Here is a 19,700-nt window from a genome sequence, read left to right on the forward strand (position 1 = left end):
AAGTTTCCATCAGAAGTAATTGATATTTTGCAAAGAGGGATGACTGCTGATACTCAGGGCAGGTCAGCAAAGAAACAGGGCCTTTGCCTCTTCACTTTACATTTCATGCTCTCAATGCTCATAAATCAGCCTCAGCCACTGATGATTTGCCTCCAGCCTTTTTTATCTATTTACATGGTTAGGCAGACTCATAGAAAGTAGTGCTTGCAGAGTGCTGCATTAAGTTTCCTACACTGACAACAAGTCTCATAAACCTTGTTGCTCAGAGAACAGCTAAGTGCTCTTCATATGTGACAGAAAGTATTTTCAATTGCCTTGCATAAAACCATACCATCTTCTGGCATTTGCCTAGGCTGAGTCCAATGCTAATGAGTACCTCCACCACCTCTTGCATGTTTAGGCAGCAGCTGGTAGTCTGACAGAGTTTTTCTCAGGGCAATGATAATGTTCTGGATACAGAACCTTTAATGTCATGTCGACATACATACCTGCAAGTATTGTCTTGAATTAGCAGTGGGATGTATAAAAAAATTCCCTCTGTTACACAGCACTGAGAGTTTTGTTTTCAATTTTCCTCTCATCTAGCTGATGTTAAAGCTTCAAGAGAAGCAGAAACTTAAATCATAATTGTGAATTAAACAAACTGGGGGAAGGTGCCTTTTTCCCCAGTGATAAGATGTAACTTGCAAAACTCTTTATAAGTGTGGTACAGTGCTTTCCTCATCTAGATATGATTCTCCTTTTCCTTACTCTGAAGCAAATCATATTTGACTCCACTGGAATTAGCTGTTGATTAACAGCAGTGCAGTTTACCAGGGTAAGTCAGACAAGATGTACTCCAAGCACTGGGCTGGGAGAAGGAGATGGCATTATCAGAGCAGGGGAGATGGAGAACACACTGGATGCTGTAGGCAACATGGTTGCACAGTGTCCACATGGTCTGTGGCTGAGTGATAACCATCTATCATTTCATCTTCCTCTGCCCTTGGCTTTATATTTGGGCATGCAGCATTCACATAAAATAGGAGCACAGAGAGAAGTGCACAAGAGGAGAGGGGTCCACTTCACATAGGGTTGCCAGGGGGGAGCACCAGCAACCATTCAGTTGGCTGCTTTCTTTGGCTATGAAACCTCCTTGCTCTTGAGCTGCAGCTCCCACCCTTTACAGTCCCCCAGTGTAATGCCAGACTGTGCACTGCTGTTAAAAGGGAAAGCATTGTGTCTCCTTCTCCCCTTCAGCTCTTCACAGCTTGCTGAGAAAGGCTAGCCAGTGTATGGTGGGCATAACAAGCATGATTACTGTATTTGGTATGGCTCCTTTATTTAGGATGGTCTGTATAGTAGGACTGAGTCCAAATAACAGAAACCTCCTTCCTGGACTCTTTAGTTCAGCAATAATCCAGTATTTCAGGTGTCGGAGATGCCCATTGTCTGAGTTTTTGAAAGGGCTTCAGGTTGTCCTTGTGGCTGACCATGGATCAAGTATTGATTCCTGTGCTGCTGTGAAAGTTCCTCTATTTTTCTAGGAGTACAGAAGGACAGGAAAGGATGTGTTTTGCTTTTCTTTGATGCTCCTGTGTTTGAAAGGGAGACTTTTGCCCAGCAGTCTTCTGACAGATATGTAGCCACTCAGTGCATATGTTCTTTGTTAAGTGCGAGCAAAGCTCGGGTTTGACCTCCTGGGGATATGTTGTTAAGCTGAGATGTGCTAGAAGAGTCTTCTCTGAGCTGCTGCAGGTGCAGGGAAAGTTCATTCCTCTTCGTGGTCTTTATTTATTCTGTTTCTGGACTGAAGTCACCCAAAAAAGATGAACAATGCATGCCCTATCGATTTCTCTGTCACTTTTCCCAGACTATGCTTGCACTCTGCCTTCCCTTATGAAAAGAGCATTTAATTTTGTGGGTGCTCAGTAAATCTGAGTCAGAAATTCCCTTGACCTCGCTCTCAGGAGGGTCCAGCAAAGTTCAGCAAGGATATGGTTTGTGGGCTGCCACAAAACCAAGCCTCATCTTTGGGAACGTAAAGGCCTGCCAGTGAATTCAGCTACAAGCAAGCAGATGCCAACCACCAATGTTGGCCAAATATTTTGCTGCTGCAAAATTGCAGACTTCCTGAGCTATTTGTGCATACCTTCCCCTTCTGACGTGCTGAAGAATAAGGAGTGATTGCCTTATTGCATGCTCACCTTACAATCAGCCAGAGGTAGGGCTGACAGAGGGAAAGCCACTCTCCTTCTCCCTAGGTCTAGGCAGGAAAATGTTCTTTCTCTTTCAGGGCACAGGCTACACTTTGCTGTGCCCACTCTCTGTCCCTGTGTGGCCTCCAAGGCAGAGGCAGGGTTGAGAGGGCTTTTTGGTATGGAAACTGTTCATTAGTGAGTCTTAGAAAAAGTCCTGTTTTCTCCCAATTTTTATTCAACTTGGACTAATGTTGGATTCATAGCTCTGTGGTGTTATGGGCCTCTAAGGTGGAGGTAGGCTCTATGGCATACAGTATTTTTTGCTTCCCATTTGGTGGCACTGCATGCCATTCCTAGGAGGATAGAAAACCCTGTGACTAAAGGACTTCCAGCCGAGCAATTTTCCTTTCCTGAAAGAGTGTGCACTGTAATCCAAACCCTTGCCTCCATCCTGATAAGCTGTCTGGCTGAGCTAGCACCTGCTGTTAATTTCACAGTAAACAGTACTTGTTGCTCTAGAAAGCTTTTTAATCATAACATTAAAACCTGAGCAGAAATCCCATCCATACAGTAAACTCCAGCTGCCTTTCTTGCAATGCTCAGGGAATGATCTTGCCGAGTGATGGGCATCCAAATGCAAATAGAATTAGCTTTGCAGCCATTCATTTTAAATTGCTCTTGAATCATTCTGAAGTAAATTCCATTTGAGAAGAATTTGTTTCAGGTCTCGCATGAAGAGATAATGGTCCAATATATTATCATCTAAGCTATAATAGTTCAAGTCTCGCAGTTCAGATATATACTGAGTTATATGCTGGGCTGATGAGAATTAAAGCTTCGTATATTGTAATAAAACTAGTGATCTAGAGATGAATAGATTGGTGTATGGAGCACAATATTTTCTTGCCACAGATTAGAACAGGGATACTAATCCATAAAAGGGGAAATATACCATTAAATCTCTCTTTTCACGTGTTATGCATGGAGAGCTATAATATGTACAGTTTTACAGGCAAATGCATATGAAAAGAGTAAAGACCTTTCCTAACATCAAAAGGTTCCTGACTTAGGCAAAGATTTGTTTTACCTTAAAAGAAAACTGGACTGAAATTAAGCTCAAATTCCTATATGTGACAGCTCATGCCAGATTGTATCAATGCTGATTTCAGTGGCATTTCCCCTGTTCCTGTAGATGTGCCTTTTACTTTGGTTTTAAAAAATATAGCTGTCAGATACTACAGAAGGCAAATAAAAGTGTATCTGAATTTGGGCCAGCAACCAAAATAAAAATCCCAAACTAAGTTTATAGATTAAAGTGGCTTTTAAAAAATTATTTTCTTTATATGAATGAATTGCATGACTGGAACCAGTTTAGCAGTACCATTAATCAGGTCTTTTGTCTTGCTAATATAAATCAGTCAATAACAACAGATGGTCTGTACACTTTATTATGTGAAAATAAAGATGAATGTGACATACTGCAGAAGTAAACTTGCAGCTCAAAGTTACTGAGCACAGAAGGGGATTTGTTACAACAGGGGAGAACAATGTGTGTCTTGTGTTTGTGTTTGATCAAAGTTGTGAGGGGAACTTGCTGCACATGACATTGGCATAATGATTGGAAATCAAGTATGTGAATTTTTAGTGTTTGTATCTACACTTCCAGATCACTCCCAAATGGTTTAATTAGCTTTTTTCCTCCAGACAAAAGACAAAAAAATGTCTAGCTACTTAGGAGAGTTAAATAAGAGAGTTATAAAGTTTACTGCTTTGTTGCACCACTGGGAGATGAGCATTTTAAATAACCAGCGACAACCGTCAGGAAGATGCAGATCAAAGTCTCAGGCAAGATTCATCCCCTCATGCAGCAATGGAGGACACCATGAGATGCAATCCCCATCCAAATTATAGAAATTAGCTCAACAGGCCACACAGTGATAACAAAATCATCCCTGAAAAATCTAAGTCAGAGTTTGATTTTTGTATGGAGAGAGGAATGACCTGTGCTTAAGTAGAGGTGGTCAGGAGAAGCTGATGGAAGTGTTTATTCAGTTGTTAGAAACTCTGTCCTCATGAAAACACAGATTCATTAGACTGCTCTGGTCTACCAGGCCATGTTCTCTAGAGAACTGCAAAAAATCCCAACACAGTCAATTGTCCTATATTGACATTTTCTGTGTCAGATTTTTAGGAATATTTTGCTGTATAATTACACTAACATTATAATTATACTTGCATGTTGCTGCAAGCATTACAATGAAAGCATGACAGCATATGGCTGTAATTCAAAAAACTAAGTACAAGACTTGTCTCCAAGATGTGTGTTAAGGTTGATGGTTCAAAACCCTGTCCCAGACCAGCAGCTCGATTGGCTGACTGTCCTAAGCTGTGTCACAGCTGTGCCTGGTGTGATGTGCAAGCCATCATGAGGGGATTTAAGGTTCTTCTTCCTCAAAAGATTCTCATCCTGAGAAGCAAGTGTCATAGCCTGGCACAGGGGAACTGGGGCTGCACACCCTCTCTACCTGTAAACTACCATCCTGCCGCTTCAGCTGGTGTGCCTGGATGGGGGGCGGTGCTTTACCTCCCTGCAGCACCTGACTCCATCTCTTTGGGGGATGCAGGAAACTCCAAGTGACTTACCACTGTGGTTCACACAGGTGGATTAGGCCACCTGTTGCCTTTCAGCAGTGAAAAGCAGAAGCAAGAGTCCCTCAGTGCCAATGGAGGTAGACTAGCTTTGCAGTGGGATTGCTGTTTTTTCTGCCAAATGCAGTCATGATGATATTCTATATGTTCCTCTTGAGAAACTGCTCTATAAAAAAAAACACCATTGTTACTATTAATAGCATCATTACAAGGGCAGGGATTGAATGAGCATTCTCAAGTTTAAATAGCAAAAAAGAAAATCTTTCTTAGCTACTATCTTAATTTTTTTCTGAAAGTGTCAGTTTTAAATGCCAGTTTCCAGGGGCGTGGCAGCCTTTGAGCACTATTTGTGTGACGCTTTGTGAACGGCTTACATCTATATCCCTAACATTTAAGAGGGGTTCAGATGCCTCTTGATAGAAATGAGAGAGTGTGGAAAAATAAAGCTGAGATTTATTGTTGCTCAAGAAGACATAGGAGGAATCACAGCAAGAAGGCAGTAAGAAAACGGGCTTGTATCTGACTCTGGGATGCCAGGTTGGTGGAGAGAAGCAGCTATCACCACAACCAAATTGTGAGACTAGATTGTAATGTACTGAGCAGTACTTTGAATACATACAAATAATACCTAAACTTTATAAGCAGTTACCTTCAGGAGGAGAAGCCAAAACCCACACCCATTTTCCAGGCTGATTAAAAAATAATTTTGAAAACCTCCTTTTTTTTTTTTTCTTTTTTACAGCTTGCTGATCCCTCCTTTTAGACTTCCTAGTTATCTTTCATAAGGTGCAGTTAATTGGTCAGGCATTGTAATTATTGCCTTTGATAATGTGCAGAAATTTAGTGGTGAAAATAAATACATTTGTTCTTCCAGTCACCAGAAATTAGTGAAGCAATACTTGTTTAATTATAAGACATATGTGTGCTTTGTTAGTTTCCATCTGCCTGCTTGCTGATTTGCAATTAAATGACCAGAAGAAAAAGATACGTCCTGTGGCAATTCAGGGGAAATGATTCATCTCTAATGTTTCTGTGTCGTGGATGTCTATGGAGCAGCATGTGGGAGAGGGGAAGAGGGGAGAGGTGTGCATGGATGGGGATGAGGAATGCCAAAAAACCGCTTTATTCAGTTCAGACATGTTTCATTGTCATGGAACCAAATGAGGATTCCCATTAACTTACTGTAACTCATCTTTCTTTTTGGAAAAAATGGGGAGTAAAATGGAGCAAGTGAGAAATACCTAATGAGAGGAAATAGGATTGCAGAGGAAGGAGGCTGGTGTGGTCAGAGTGAAGAGGAAGCTGCAGAAATAAAGGAAGCATGGGAAAGTGATAAAAAATTAAATTTAATTTGAGTATCTGGAAATGATTAATTGGAGATGGAAATGGAAGTGTTATTGTGTGTCACAGATTTTCCCTTTGCTAGAAGAATGTCAGGCCTTATTTATTGGCCCTTTTTTCTATCTTTGAACCAGTTCACTTTTATTAACTCTCGGGGAGTGATGCAGTAGTGAGTCAGGCTTAATACTCCTTATAAAATGAGACACCAAGAAGGACAGGAGTATTTTAAAATTAATATGAAGGGGGTGTGGGGAAAAAAAAAAAGTGAACATATGTTCTCTTTATAAACAGTTTAGGAGGTTCACAAAATGGTTTGCTCTGTAAGGTATTCCCATAACTGCTAAAGACATGCAGTTTACCTTCATACAGCTGCATGCATGGGTACCATATTACATTCTTTCCCTCTCTCCTTCATCTGTCCCTGTTCCTTCTTGTCTTTCTGAAAAGCAGTATCTGGAAAGAGAATCGTGCCACTTTTAATTGTTGACACAGCCTGCACAGGGAGGTCTCAGGTTTGGGGAGGGAGCTGTCTGACATTTCATCTTCATGAAGACTGGCAGGGAGGAGACAGCCAGCCAGGATTTTCAGTTGGATGTTGTGTGGTGTTTTATTGATCAGCATCAGCATCCGTCACGAGGTATAATGATAACTGTATCAGAGCAGAGAGATTGAGTGAGGCCTTCAGAGTGGCCAGCTCGCTGCTGGTGGGTCTGTCAGGAGTTGGTGCCCCCCACCGCTTTGCTGCTCGGATACTCTTGGATATTCCTGTGCTCTGATGGCAGGTGGGGAGGGAGATGGGGAGAGGGTTATTCTCCGCTAAGTTTGGTGCTTTCTGATGTGGAAGACTTCCTCTGCACAAAGGGGCAGAGGGCTTGTAAAAGAGGATTTGTGAAGAGTGAGGGAGAAAGGGAAGTATTCACTTGGTGTTTTCAGTCTTGCCTCATGCTTGATGGATTCTTTTCCTCCTTCTCCTTTCATTGATTTGATTCTTTACCAGTAGCACCAGAGAGGTGCTGAGGTTCCTTATGTCAATAGCATGTGTCCATGTTTGCCCAAAATGTCACCATTTCACAGGTTCCCTGCCCCATGCCCCAGCTCCCACGTTCTCTCCATAGCAAGGACTGCACAGACCAAGGTACTACTGGCAGAATAAATAAAGCATAGCTTGGCACCTTCATTAGCAGTCTTAGCAGGAGAGTTAGAGTACGAACAAAGAGATGCAGACTGGATTTGGATTTAGACTTTTGCCTTCAGCAGATTTCAAATTGCTTATCTGAAACAAAAGGTACTGTTTCCTATTTGGACCAGCCTCAGCTGGCGGTAGCTATTGCATGCACCTGATTATGCAGTGTGATAAGTCACTATTGAAAATGTGACCTTGAAGCCTCTGAAAGTTTCTATTATTTCTCTTTATGGTTTCGCAGGCAACCCTACCAAGCACTAACACAAAGCTTTATTGCTGGTATTGCCAATGATGGTAACAAAGGACTGATCCCAGACTGTGAATGTGCACATCCCTGTCACATCACAGAGAGGAAAGAATGCTCAGAATATAAAAAACAGTTTCTTCCAGTCTGGAAACAGCAGTGTATCTAAGCCTCAGTTTAGGAATGCTTCTAAGATAACATTTTATTCAAAAAGTATGCACCTTTTTTAATTTTCATGAAGTTTTTGCAAGTGTCTGCCAGCTGAATTTTGGTTTTTTCATTTTTCCTTTACAGATGATGACTTTTTTCATGAGCTTCCAGAAACTTTTCCATCTGATCCTCCAGAGCCATTGCCCCACTTCCTCATTGAACCCGAAGAGGCTTACATTGTGAAGAACAAGCCCGTGAATCTGTACTGCAAAGCGAGCCCAGCCACACAAATCTATTTTAAGTGCAACAGCGAGTGGGTTCATCAGAAGGACCATGTGGTGGATGAGAGAGTAGATGAAACCTCGGGTGAGTTTGGGTTATGCTGTGAAGGGATGAGAATGAACACCATTATTATCGAGCCCACTGTTGTAATCTAGCAGCCATTTCATATGACAGCTGCTTTTCTTTACTCCTGTTACACCTGGGAATTCCATATCTGGCATTACAGAACGTTCCTGTCATAGCACAGCGGTGATGCCTGCATCCAAGTAAGCTAGTGGAACATGAGTGTAGAGCACCCTGACCAAATCTGAAACTGGAAAACCAGGGAAGCCAGGCACAAACAAAATGAAATTCCTTTCTTCAGACAGGTCTACTCCCAGTTCACTTCCCCAGTGTCACAAATTCACAGTGGTTGCACTGTGATGTTGTCACAGACTGAGTACCACATTCTCCCCAAAGTGTCATGGAGCAATTGGGTTGTTACTAGAATGATGTTTTCTTGGGGACATGTGAAGAAAAAAAAAGGAGAAATTTAATCAGTTTTCAGTAAGAAAGAAGGAGAAAGCACACCTGGGCACACTTTAGGGCGCTATTGATCCAGAGCAAGCACCTTGCTGTTATTCATTGCACTTCTCTGCTGGCTCCATAGAGCCTGTAAGAAGGAGACCTACAGTATCTTAGCATCCTTCCTCAGTCAATACCAGAAATCCCACCAACATTCATGGAAGTAAAACAGGATCCTCATAGCACCAAAAAAAAAAAAAAAAAAAAAAAAAAGTGGGGAGGGTTAAAAACTCGAGTAATAAAGCAGTGTTTGGGAAGACTGGTAATCAATAGAGTCTGAGACACAAGCAAGGAGAGAAGCAGGACTTACTGCTGTTTTGATGACTCTGAGAAATAACTGGATACCAAGCAAGAAGGTACTTTCCATTTGGGAATTGCACCGCCACTTGGTCTAATTACTTAGAAAAATAACTCCACCAGATGTCTTGGAAGTCTCTTGTGAACCAGGTTTTATTTGTTTCAGCTCATTTATTTGCACAGAGATCAAAAGCATAAGCTTTTCTAGGTACTCTCACTTGAAAAAGAGAAAGTTGGTGTAGGAAGAAAGGCTATAAAAAAAAGTCTATATTAGACTTGGGGCCTGTGTATTCATTTGTAAAAATTGTTTTTTCCACAAGTTTGACTACAGGAGAAACACTTGAAAAGAAAAGAAACAATGTTGCTGAATATATCTTGAGGGTTTTTCATTCCATGGGAGCCCAAGGGAATGAAGATGGGCAAACAGAAGGACAACTATGACTGGTTTAATTTTTTAAGTTTTCATCAACATCACCATTTAGAAACATGAACATTTTTCACTACAGGTGAAATATTCATTCTTTTTTCTCAAAAATCTCTTTGTGGGAAAACTTGGTGATGCTATAAAGGAAATTGCATTCTACAAGTGTAAAAGGCAAATCTTTAAAAGAGAAGCATCAAAATATTTCAGAGGACAAATATTTTGTATAATAAACAACAGCAATTATATGCAAATGAGAATCATTATCAATTAAAGATTAATGTCACCTACTGGAGTTAGGTGGGGGAAGAGGATGTCAAAAGCTGTGCACGTCAGATTATTAGCACAAGAGCCACAAACTTAGTCACACTAATAGCTGTTTAAAATGAAACTGTCATCAAAATCCAGATTTGTCAGTCAGCCTGGCTGTTGCCAGAATATTGGTTAATGCATGTCACAGCTGCAGTGTTTGTGCACCTTCCTGTAGGCAGATTTGGAATCTAGGGCTCGTAGTACATAAGTGGTATAGAAATGGGTAAAGAATTTAATTAAGGTTGTGGTAAAATAGTATTTTCTTTAAAGCAATGGAAGCTCAGGAAACTATATTCACTGCAGATTAAGCTGCAGGAAAAAAATTGCAGGAGATGGTGAGGGTTCATTACGGCACCCGAAGAAGGACATATCAGCTTGGCAGCTTGCACCAGTCAAGCTGGCAAAGCCCTTGGACTCTATCACTTCTGAGGCTATTTTGGTATCTTTTGCTATTTTTGACTAGTGCAGTTGTAACCTAGGGCACAAAAGTAATGACTGAGCTGCTCAGAGGGTGACGTAAGGATCCCTCTAGGTCCAAACCTACACTACTGCTGCCTCCTGACTTGTGGTTAGAGAGACAGGAGAAACTGCCCACACACCAGATTAGGTCTAGACTTCCAGGGTGACCTGGGGCTCTAAGGGATCTCACAGTGTTTCTGCAGGGTCAGTCGTGTAATCCCAGCAACTGAAAACTGTGTACTTTCTTCTTTCCTGGTATTTTACTCTTCCTGGGGTCTGTTCTGCCTGCTTATGAAAAGAGGACTGTGCTGAGGAGATATTCTGGTGCTGGGTTTGAACTAGGCTTTCAATTCTTTACGTAGACAAGCAAAGAAAAACAAGGCAAACAGACAATAAAATATGAGGGGAAAAGAGTAAAGGTCACTTGTGCTTTCTTTTCTAAAGGATGAGTAATCAGGAAGAAAGTGAACTAAAATACAGGTGTGATGCTAGCAGTACATCACCTTTGGATTGTAAATGATGCATGAAAGAGAGAAATAGGTTTTGATTTGCAAAAGATTATGTGTTCATGGACTTTGAGCCTGTGCCCAGGAATGAAATCTATGTAGCGATTATTAACTCTTCTTATAAGGCAAATTTGTTTCTGTCATTGAGAAGACCAGAGAAAACAGCACAGCAATAGCAATGGCACACAAGATGGAATTAGAGTGCAGCCAAGCTGTCATTGAAGAGACCTGCTAGATAAAAATGTTATATGTATTAAGAAGGTTAATTTTTAAGTGAGAAAAGTGAATATCCACATAATTTTTCTCTGTATTTTTTTTTCTTTGTGAAAGAGAGAAAGAACATAATGGGAGTAATAGTTATATATACTTTGTACTGTGGGGTATTTTTAAACAGTGGGTAAAGCATTGCTGTAAAGAACATGCTTGGGGACTCTGTGGGAGGTGTTGCCTTCTGGTTGGAGAGAATGTGAACCATAATAGTGGCAGGGTGTTCTAGTACCACTTTATTTAATTAAATTAGCCTGAAGAGAGAGCCTTGCAAAATATTTTATACTGATAGAGTCTGAGAAACCTGAGGCTTTACAGAAGATCATTACATTCTGGTTTTAAATCCTCAGAATCACTGGAATTTTTCTTCTTTATGGAAAAAGCTGATCATTTTCATAAAGAAGTCAAATGGGTGCTTTGTAAATGTCTAGTGCACATCTTTGACTCTTTCATTTCCTATGTATATGAAGTACAAGGCAGGGCATTGTCTTTTTTATGCTTTTATATCTCTGGAATATTTTCCCATTAATGCAGAAAAAAAAAAGAACACTGGTTTTAAAAAACAGAGATGAGAGTTCTTTTGAGGGAACACATTTGATTTTATAGCTGACTGTCATAAAAGATAACAGCAACAAAAATAAAAGGAGCCCTGTAGAACTGATGCTTTTGGGGGCAAGGAAATTCCATTGTTAGAGGGCAGGAAGTACAATGGAAGTACAATAGCATCAATAATTGTTAGAGTAGTTTGTGCACATTTTACAAATTACTGTACCTCTGAAAACGACTATGGAATTTTTTTTTTTTTTTTTTTTTTTTTTTTTTTTTTTCAATGAGGATGGAAAAACACTGAACCAGGTTGTTCAGAGAGGTGATGGATGCCTCATCCCTGGAAACATTCATGGCCAGGCTGGATGGGGCTCTGAGCAACCTGATTTAGTTGAAGATGTCCCTCCTTATTGTAGGTCATTTGAGTAGATGACCTTAAAGCTTCCTTTGAACCTGCACTATTCTGTGATTCTGTGAGTTTTATTTTGCATGTGTGCTTTTATGGAGAAATATTTTCCAAGACACACAGACCAGTTCTGCAGTGGTGGGAGAATTGTGAACATATAGAAAATCAGTGTCTTGCACCCCTTTCATTTGTCCAGAGAGATTAAATGCTGCTATATCCAATCCCACATCCCAATGATATACAAGAGAAAAGCAGAAAAAAATCTGGAGCTTTTTTGTCTTTCCAGTTTGGATATGCATTGTAATATTTTCTCTGTGACTATTAAGGTGAAATGGTCTATAAACCCTCTCTTGCCCTCTGCCAGGGACATGTTCTTCTCTCTCCTTCAAGCAAGGAGAAAACTTTTGTGATTCTTTAAGTGCTAATTAAATAGACTTATTGGGCAATTCACCCAGCATTATTATTTGTCTACACTGTCTTCTTTTGCTGGGATACATAGGGAGAAGGAGGTCTTGGGGAGTTTGCTGATGACCCCTTCTTGTCTGATTATCAAACTGCACTTGGAGTGGACAAATATGCACTTCTTTTCAGAGAGAAACCTGACTTCTTTTTTTTCAGTTTCTTTACATAGCCACCACCACTGAAATTCCAATGCTTACCTCCCACCATTACCTTTCCCAATTAGTAAAGTATTTTTGGATGACTTGCAAATTCAATGAAAGGAGACTGAGCTTTTGATGTAGGGTCAGCATTGATCTGGCAAATAGGAGTTTGTTAACTTAAGCAATGGGTTTGGCAGCCTGTTGAGGGAGTAGATACCCAGCTAGCCAAGTCTTTAATAGATCACCCTCTCAACAGAAAGATCAAGGATTGACATCTGCCCTTTTGCCTTTAAAACAGCTCTTACAAGATCCTGCAGCCAAGACAACAGTGGGGAAGCCTTCACAGTCACTGTGCTCTTCTGGTACCATGTAGAGAGGCAGGAAAATCACTTCCAGCACAAAACACTCTGTTACTTTATCTTCCTCTCTGCACATCTCATGAAAGCCATTTATTCTGGTGTTTGTCACACCACATATTAGGAGGCTGCATTGTCCTAATGGCAAAAGTAATTGTTTAAGCTGGGACTTCTGATTATACAGCAAAGGTCATCATACAGCCTCTCATTTTGAGACGTTGTATTCATTTATCTTAGTATTTTTATAAAAAAGAAAAGCCATTATTTCTTAGTATTGCATGTCTTTGAATAACAGTGTTGAAGAACTTAATTTGGCAGCCCAAATACATCCCAAGTAAGCAGAGCTCAGGGAGAGATGTGGAAGGATAATGTTTTAGCCATTTCTTTTGCCTCTAGATCTTCCTTTCCTTACAGCTATTTTATTTCTCTGCATATCTTTTTTACTTAATCTCTTTTTGCATCTTGACATGCCATAGTCTCCTAATTCTCTGTATTATTTTTGAACAATCCAAAGGATAAGGAAAAAGCTATTTTTCTGAGCAAATGTGGCCAGTGTCCCTATTAACTTTACTATATATATAGAAAGTGATGCTGAATGCTGCAGTTAGACTTAGCCTGCAATATTTTGATTCCCTGTGGTAGAATACCTTGGGGTTATGTTAGTAAGGGTAGGCACACATCATAAATAAGGATTGCTTTCATTCTGCCATTGTCAGAAGCAATTTTATTTTCCATATATCATTGGATCAAATCCATTACAGACATCAAGCACCCATATACAAAATAATTATTTCTCAGCAACATATTGCCAATTTTTAGCTCTGTTCCTTCAATACTCTGCCCTAATCCAGCTCATTTCTGGGAAATTTAAAATGTATCAGAGTATCTCTTCCCAAATACTCCTATTAATAGTTTTGAGATGTGGGTTAGAATTGATACTACAATGTTTTCTTCCATAATTTGGTGTCTGTTCGCTCTCTGGAAGGTTGCTGCAAGTGAAACATGCTTATACATGTATATATGGTCTGAAATGCTGCAGGTGGTGCAGACAGAAGCACATAACTCAGTTTCTCCAAAGAACTGTAACTCTCTGGGGAAATATAGGCTCTTTACTTCCATAAAACGTATCAAGAAACCCATGGGGGTTTTCCCTACTTCAAATTTAAGTAGCAGAAATTTTTTGCTGTCACTTGGGTCATCTTCTTTCTGCCTGTCAATCCCTGTGGCCTGACAGGCAGCTCTTCTGAGGTAGAGGAGCCCTGTGCCCATCAGTGCTGCAAGTTATCTCTCCTCACAGGCTGCATCTTCAAAATCAGCTGCTGGGAGCGTGTTTTCCTCTCACCCAGACCAAGGGAATACCCAACAACAAAGCTGCTGCAGACAGTGTTTTCAAGCAGCCAAAGTTTGCACTTTTATCTTGAGCAATTAGTATATTTGGATAGAAAAAATAGCTATTTTGGAAGCTTCAGAAGAAACACACTGAGAGGCAGAGAGACACCACTTTCTAAGATATGCATTTTAAATAGTGGGGGCTTTTGTTGAAGTGGACATACCTGAAGAAGGGAAATAAACTTTTCTAAACAGAATAAGACCACTGGACCAGATACTTGCTTCTGGTAGCAAATCTCATAGGCAATACCAAGACTCCCCCTAAGCCAGGGTGATTCTCTTTTTGTCTAGAGGCCTGCAAAAGACTTGGGGATTTTTGAGATAAACTCAACTGAGTATAGGATTCACTTACAGCATGTGCATTAAAGTACCAATAAAGTACCAATAATTTTTTATTTAATCAAATTCTTATGTGTGGGGGCTTTGTTCTTCTAAGCCTTTGTGGAAGGCTGTGTTCATAGCCATTGAGTCCTGCCTGTCCCTCTGCTACTGCTGTCCTTTCCAGTAGCTTTTTCCCGGTGGGAGTGTGTGTCTAGCCCCTTTGCAAGCATCAGCAGTGGACATCACGAACTCTCTGCCTCTGTTGCTAAGCTGACTGATGCAGGTTCTCCCAGCCTTACTTTCTCCTTCAGGTTACTCAGGCATGCTAACAGGGGGCCTGGGGGAGCTACTCTTCCTGCAAGTTAATCCCTCTCAGACACCTCCTCTGAGTAATGATGGACCCGTGGGAAGGGTCATTTGCCCATTCCAGATTTTCTGTATATTCACCATGTATCTGTGCAAATCACTCAGAGTCTCTGTGATTTACCTCTGCAAAGTGCATTGGGACCAAAAGATAAAAGCTTTAGGATATTTATTTCTTATTGCAGCATTAACTTCCTATCTGCAGCTGTTTGCCTAATTGTCCTGGAGGTTTCCTGTGGGCTTCTAGAAAAACAAATCTGAGACAGGAAATAAAGTTATTTAAAATAATTAGAAGAGGAATATGGATGCCTAGTGCATTCATCTGAAGCATTTGAGGACACCCCCATGAATATTTCAGGCCTACATCTTCTCTTCTCCCAGTTTTTCCTTCGTTAAACCCTTTGTTACACACTCGTAATCCCATTAATTCCCCAAGAGATGTCTTCGGACATCAGTCCACCCACCACAGCTTCAGACTAGCCACAGCTTTGCACAGCAGTGCCTCCTATTTCCATCCATGTCTGTTGTAAATGTCGGTGAACCCAATGGGAAGAATGATGATGTCTGACTTATTTCAGAAGGCTGAATGATTTCTTTATTATAATTATGCTATGATACATTAATATACTATATAAAAGAGGATACTAAAAACTACATGCTACTCTCTCTAACTATCATATCTAACCCTCTCCCAACTCGTGACCCTGTTCTCCAGAGTCCAGACACAGGTGGATCCGATTGGCCATCAGGCCCAAACAATCCACTGTGATCCAACCAAGCATTCGCTCTAGGTAAACAATCTCCAAACACATTCCACAAGAGAAAAACAAGGAGCAGAAATAGAAATTGTTTTCTCTTTCACTTCTCTCTGTGCACCTTTATAAAAATCCTGAGAGAGAGAGAGAAATGTGCTTGCCACACATGTCCCCCAGCTCCTTTTGAGCCCTTTGTGTGGGATCTGGAACCCCTGTGGCGAGGGTGTGTGATGCCTGAAAGGCTCATAAATGTGTTCTTGATTTGGAAGTGAGTCCTAAATCCCAGTCTCCATCCTGCACCCACGGGCCTAAATGGAAAACAGCTGTTTCTTGGATACAGTAGTGGCAGAAAAGAGGAGCAGAGGCAAGGTCTTGTGTGCTGTCAAACAAAAGTGCTGCAGTCAGTACCACCTTGGCAGGAACACTTGCATCCTGTAAGTGTAGTTTTTTCAGTTAATTAAATATGAGAATGGGTAGGACTAGTAGAGCTGTAGTTTCTTCACAAAAATACCTGGAAATACTCAGGGAAATGGAAGGTCAAAATTATACCTTACTTTTTCTTCTATGCAAACAGATTATACTCTGATGCAGCCAGATGATCTGGCTGTAGTCTAACACACTTTAGAGACATTGAGGTCTTAATCACTATGCTAAACATTTAAGTGATTTCCAGACTCCCTAGATGTCTATCTAAGCTTGTCTCAGTTACCTGAGTGGTATCTTCCAAGTTTTCCTCTATTAACTCATTAAGCAGAGAAATCATCAGTGAAGAATTCCTGTTCCTTAAAACTACACTGGAGAAATCCTTTCCTTTTAAAATTTTCAACGGTTTTTTTAAGAAAGAAAAAAAAAAAGCATTTGTATGGGAGCAAAGCTTTGCACATAGATCAGATTTAGTGGGGCTTTTTTTGCTCTGCAGGAATGGTGCCAAATCATTGCTAATGTTATGAAGGGAAAGAGAGATGCCTGTCACACACAGCTCTGACCCATACAGGATCTAATTTTGTGCTGCCTTTACAGGTTCACTGCCTGTATTCATTTTGTCATTCCCATGCATTCCCAATTTGTACATAAATGAGCAGCACGATGTGGTAAGTACCAGCAGAGCTGCCATTCACCTGCAAGGTTACGTACAGTTCTTTCTCCTCAGGTTTTGTTGGAATGCCTTTCACAATTCTTTATAACTTCTCATCCCCTTCATACTTTGATTCTAAGAGTAGGAAGTGAGTCTTTTGTCAGACACTTCTATGTCTTCTATTCCCTGAATACAAATCTTTAGGCCCTTGCAACCTCTTCTATTTTTTGCTCCCATGTTTTGATCAGAGAGGATCTTGGTTGGTAGATTGCAGTTCTTGGGTTCCCAGTGACTTGTATAATTATGTTTTTGTAATGAGTGCTGGCACTGCACCTGGGTTGGTTGCTATACCCTCCTCTGAAGAGGAGTAAGGACTGCCAGCCCTGAGGAACAGCAATGCCTAGAAGTAGATGAGGTTTGCTTTGGGTGTTAGGTTGAGTACTTTTGGTTTTCAACTAAGGTGGAAACCAGTATTGGAATTCAGAGTGGTGGGGTACCTAGAAAAAAAAAAGAGTAAAAGGGGGCATTTAGAGCTACAGGGATATTTTGATGGTGTTTACCTACATAAATTTAATAGGTCTTTTTTTCATGTCAAAGTCACATGGATCTGCAGAGGAACTTGCATCCCTGGTGCCCCCCTGTAGCTGATGAATATCATGAACAGTGCTGTACCCAGCTGTACACACCAAAGGACTTCTGTGACCACCAAGCTGCCTTTTTGCATGCCTTCCTTCCATGTTTCCTTTGTTCACTGCAAACTAAGAAAAACCTCCTGGTGTTCAGGAGCTGGTGTTTTGACTGCTGCCCTGGCACAACTCTGAAAACATGCTGGGTGAGGGACCAGACAGTAAATTCCCAGAGCTTCATCTCTGTCTGGAGAAAGTCACTTCACTTGACAGCACAGTGGACAAAGCTGCTTTGAAAGCAGCTGCTAGCCTTTTTCTTCTTTTCTTTTTAGTTTTCTTTTTTTTTTTTTTTTCAAGATACCCAGGTCAGCTGTGAAATACCATCCCCAGCATGCAGAACAATGGCAAAAAATAATCCCCCAACCTGCTGTTTCTGTACATTGCAGAGTAAAAAAATAGGAAAACAACTGCTGAGGAGGCTCCCGAGTGACCTCTTGTGTCACATTGAGACTGTCCTTGTTCCCACAATAGCTGCACCAGCCACTGAACTGTGTCATCACATCAAGTTCACAGAAATAAGGCATTTTCATATTGTCTCTGCTTCTCAAAACCATGCAGAGTGGATGTGGTACAAACATACACATGTATCTACATGTGCAGATATATATTTTACATCTGTAGCATGTATAAGTTGGTAAGTCAGTAAAATAAATGACTTGATCTATATTTTTACATATAAATTTACATACAAACGCATTTATTGTTCATTTCCCTGCCCCCCCCCCCTCCACTATGCAAGGGAATGTAAACGCGCTGTTCAAAATTCAGATGTTCTTGTTTGGTTTCCCAGATGTTTGAAGTTCAATAGATTTGGTTTTTTTGTTGTTTTTTCATAATTTCCTCTGCTTCATCTTGTGAAGTGCTAAACCATTATTTCTTTCTGCCTGCACATTGAGATTCATCTGTAGGCTTTAAACTGCCTCAAAAGTGCTTCAATTTTGCATGAGCATTAAGCTGGGGACTGGGAAGCATTACCCACTGCTGAAGGCCCAGATCATTAAAACGAGCATGTAAATCCTCTGAACCAGAAATGAAAAGTGCACAGATCTTCTTTGTGAAGTCTCAACTGCTGCTTTAAGTAAAACGTGAACCATTGGCATGTTTTTTCCTGGCCCTTGAAAAAAACTAAACCAACATCTTTTCTCAGCTGCGTGTTCCTCAATCAAAAGAAGGGAAGATTGAGCTATGACCCAAGAGCTGGAGCTGCTAAGAGCTCATGCTCCTGCTTTTCTCTGTGGACAACCTGTCTTTTTTCCACCCTCTGTAAGTAGCACCAGCCAGGCAAGGAATTGCTTGGGGATTGCCACCTGGGGTTTCTTAGTGTCAGGTTAACTTTTGGGTCAAGATGCTTCAAATCACATTTGCTTCTGCTCTTAGACTTCAGCCTCTGTGAATTCAGAAATTATGATGCCCATTGTTAAATGTAAAAATATATATATTTATTTATATGTATAAGGAGGTTTTCTTTGGAGACCTGCTACACTGGAACTTATTGCTTTTGTTCCAGGAAAAAAGAAAAAAAATGTGGCAACTGTAGGCATATATTGTTGTATGTGAAAGAGAGCAATGAATTTTGAAGCAATTTTGAACATATTTGCAGAAATGGCTGTCAACCAGAAAATAGCCTTAATTGAGAAACAAAGAGGGAGGTGTTTTTCTTTTATCTCTGAACAGTTTGTAGGCTGAGAACAAGCAATCCAATGCTGTTCCAAGGTATTAAACAGCAGTAGTTCAAGGGTGATGTAAAGCAATCAGCTGCTGAGATTGGCCAGGGAAGGAGATAGCAGAAGGGGCTATTTTACCTTCCCAAGGGGACAAAGCCACAGGGCTGTACTGGCCACCCCCACCATGCTGGCAGGGACCAGGGCATGGGGTTTGTTTTCCACCAGCGTCCAAGAACTCTGTTTTGAAATCTCCCTGCATCTTACACAACTTGGTCCTTCAGTTGTTAATGGGAAGAGGACAAAACCACCTTGTTTTCACTAAAAGAAAACAAAACCCAAACAGAATACATGTTCTGTAATTCCAGTTCAAAGTAAAATCCCTCTGAAGAAAGTCCTTTGTAACTTTTGTGTAAGTCAGTTAAAAATCATTAGAGGAGCTGGGATTTTAGCTTAACTCAATACAGTTAGGTGGTAATTAGATAACATAGGTAGGGGATGCAAGCCAGTGCAAACCTGACATGGATTTTAGAGCAATCTGGACTTTATTTTTGCCTTCACTTGTCGCCTTCACCCCTGTTGAGTTCAGAATGTATCTGTTTCCTAAAGAGAAAATTATGAAGAGACCAAAAATAGCTGGACGCCTTTAGTTTAAATATTTAAGCTAATACTCGTAGAACATTGT

At 40.7% G+C, this 19,700-nt stretch overlaps 1 protein-coding gene across 2 annotated transcripts in view; it reads left to right on the forward strand.

The window, feature by feature from the left end:
- UNC5C (unc-5 netrin receptor C) overlaps positions 1-19,700 on the forward strand; it is a 244,442-nt gene that overhangs the window by 148,530 nt on the left and 76,212 nt on the right. For both annotated transcript variants that reach the window (XM_068187535.1, XM_068187536.1), the window contains exon 2: positions 7,892-8,113. In XM_068187535.1, the coding sequence (XP_068043636.1) occupies positions 7,892-8,113 (222 nt within the window). The remainder of the gene's footprint in view (positions 1-7,891; positions 8,114-19,700) is intronic.

Source organism: Anomalospiza imberbis, chromosome 4 (genome assembly GCF_031753505.1).
Source record: "Anomalospiza imberbis isolate Cuckoo-Finch-1a 21T00152 chromosome 4, ASM3175350v1, whole genome shotgun sequence".
Taxonomy (NCBI): Eukaryota; Metazoa; Chordata; class Aves; order Passeriformes; family Viduidae; genus Anomalospiza; species Anomalospiza imberbis.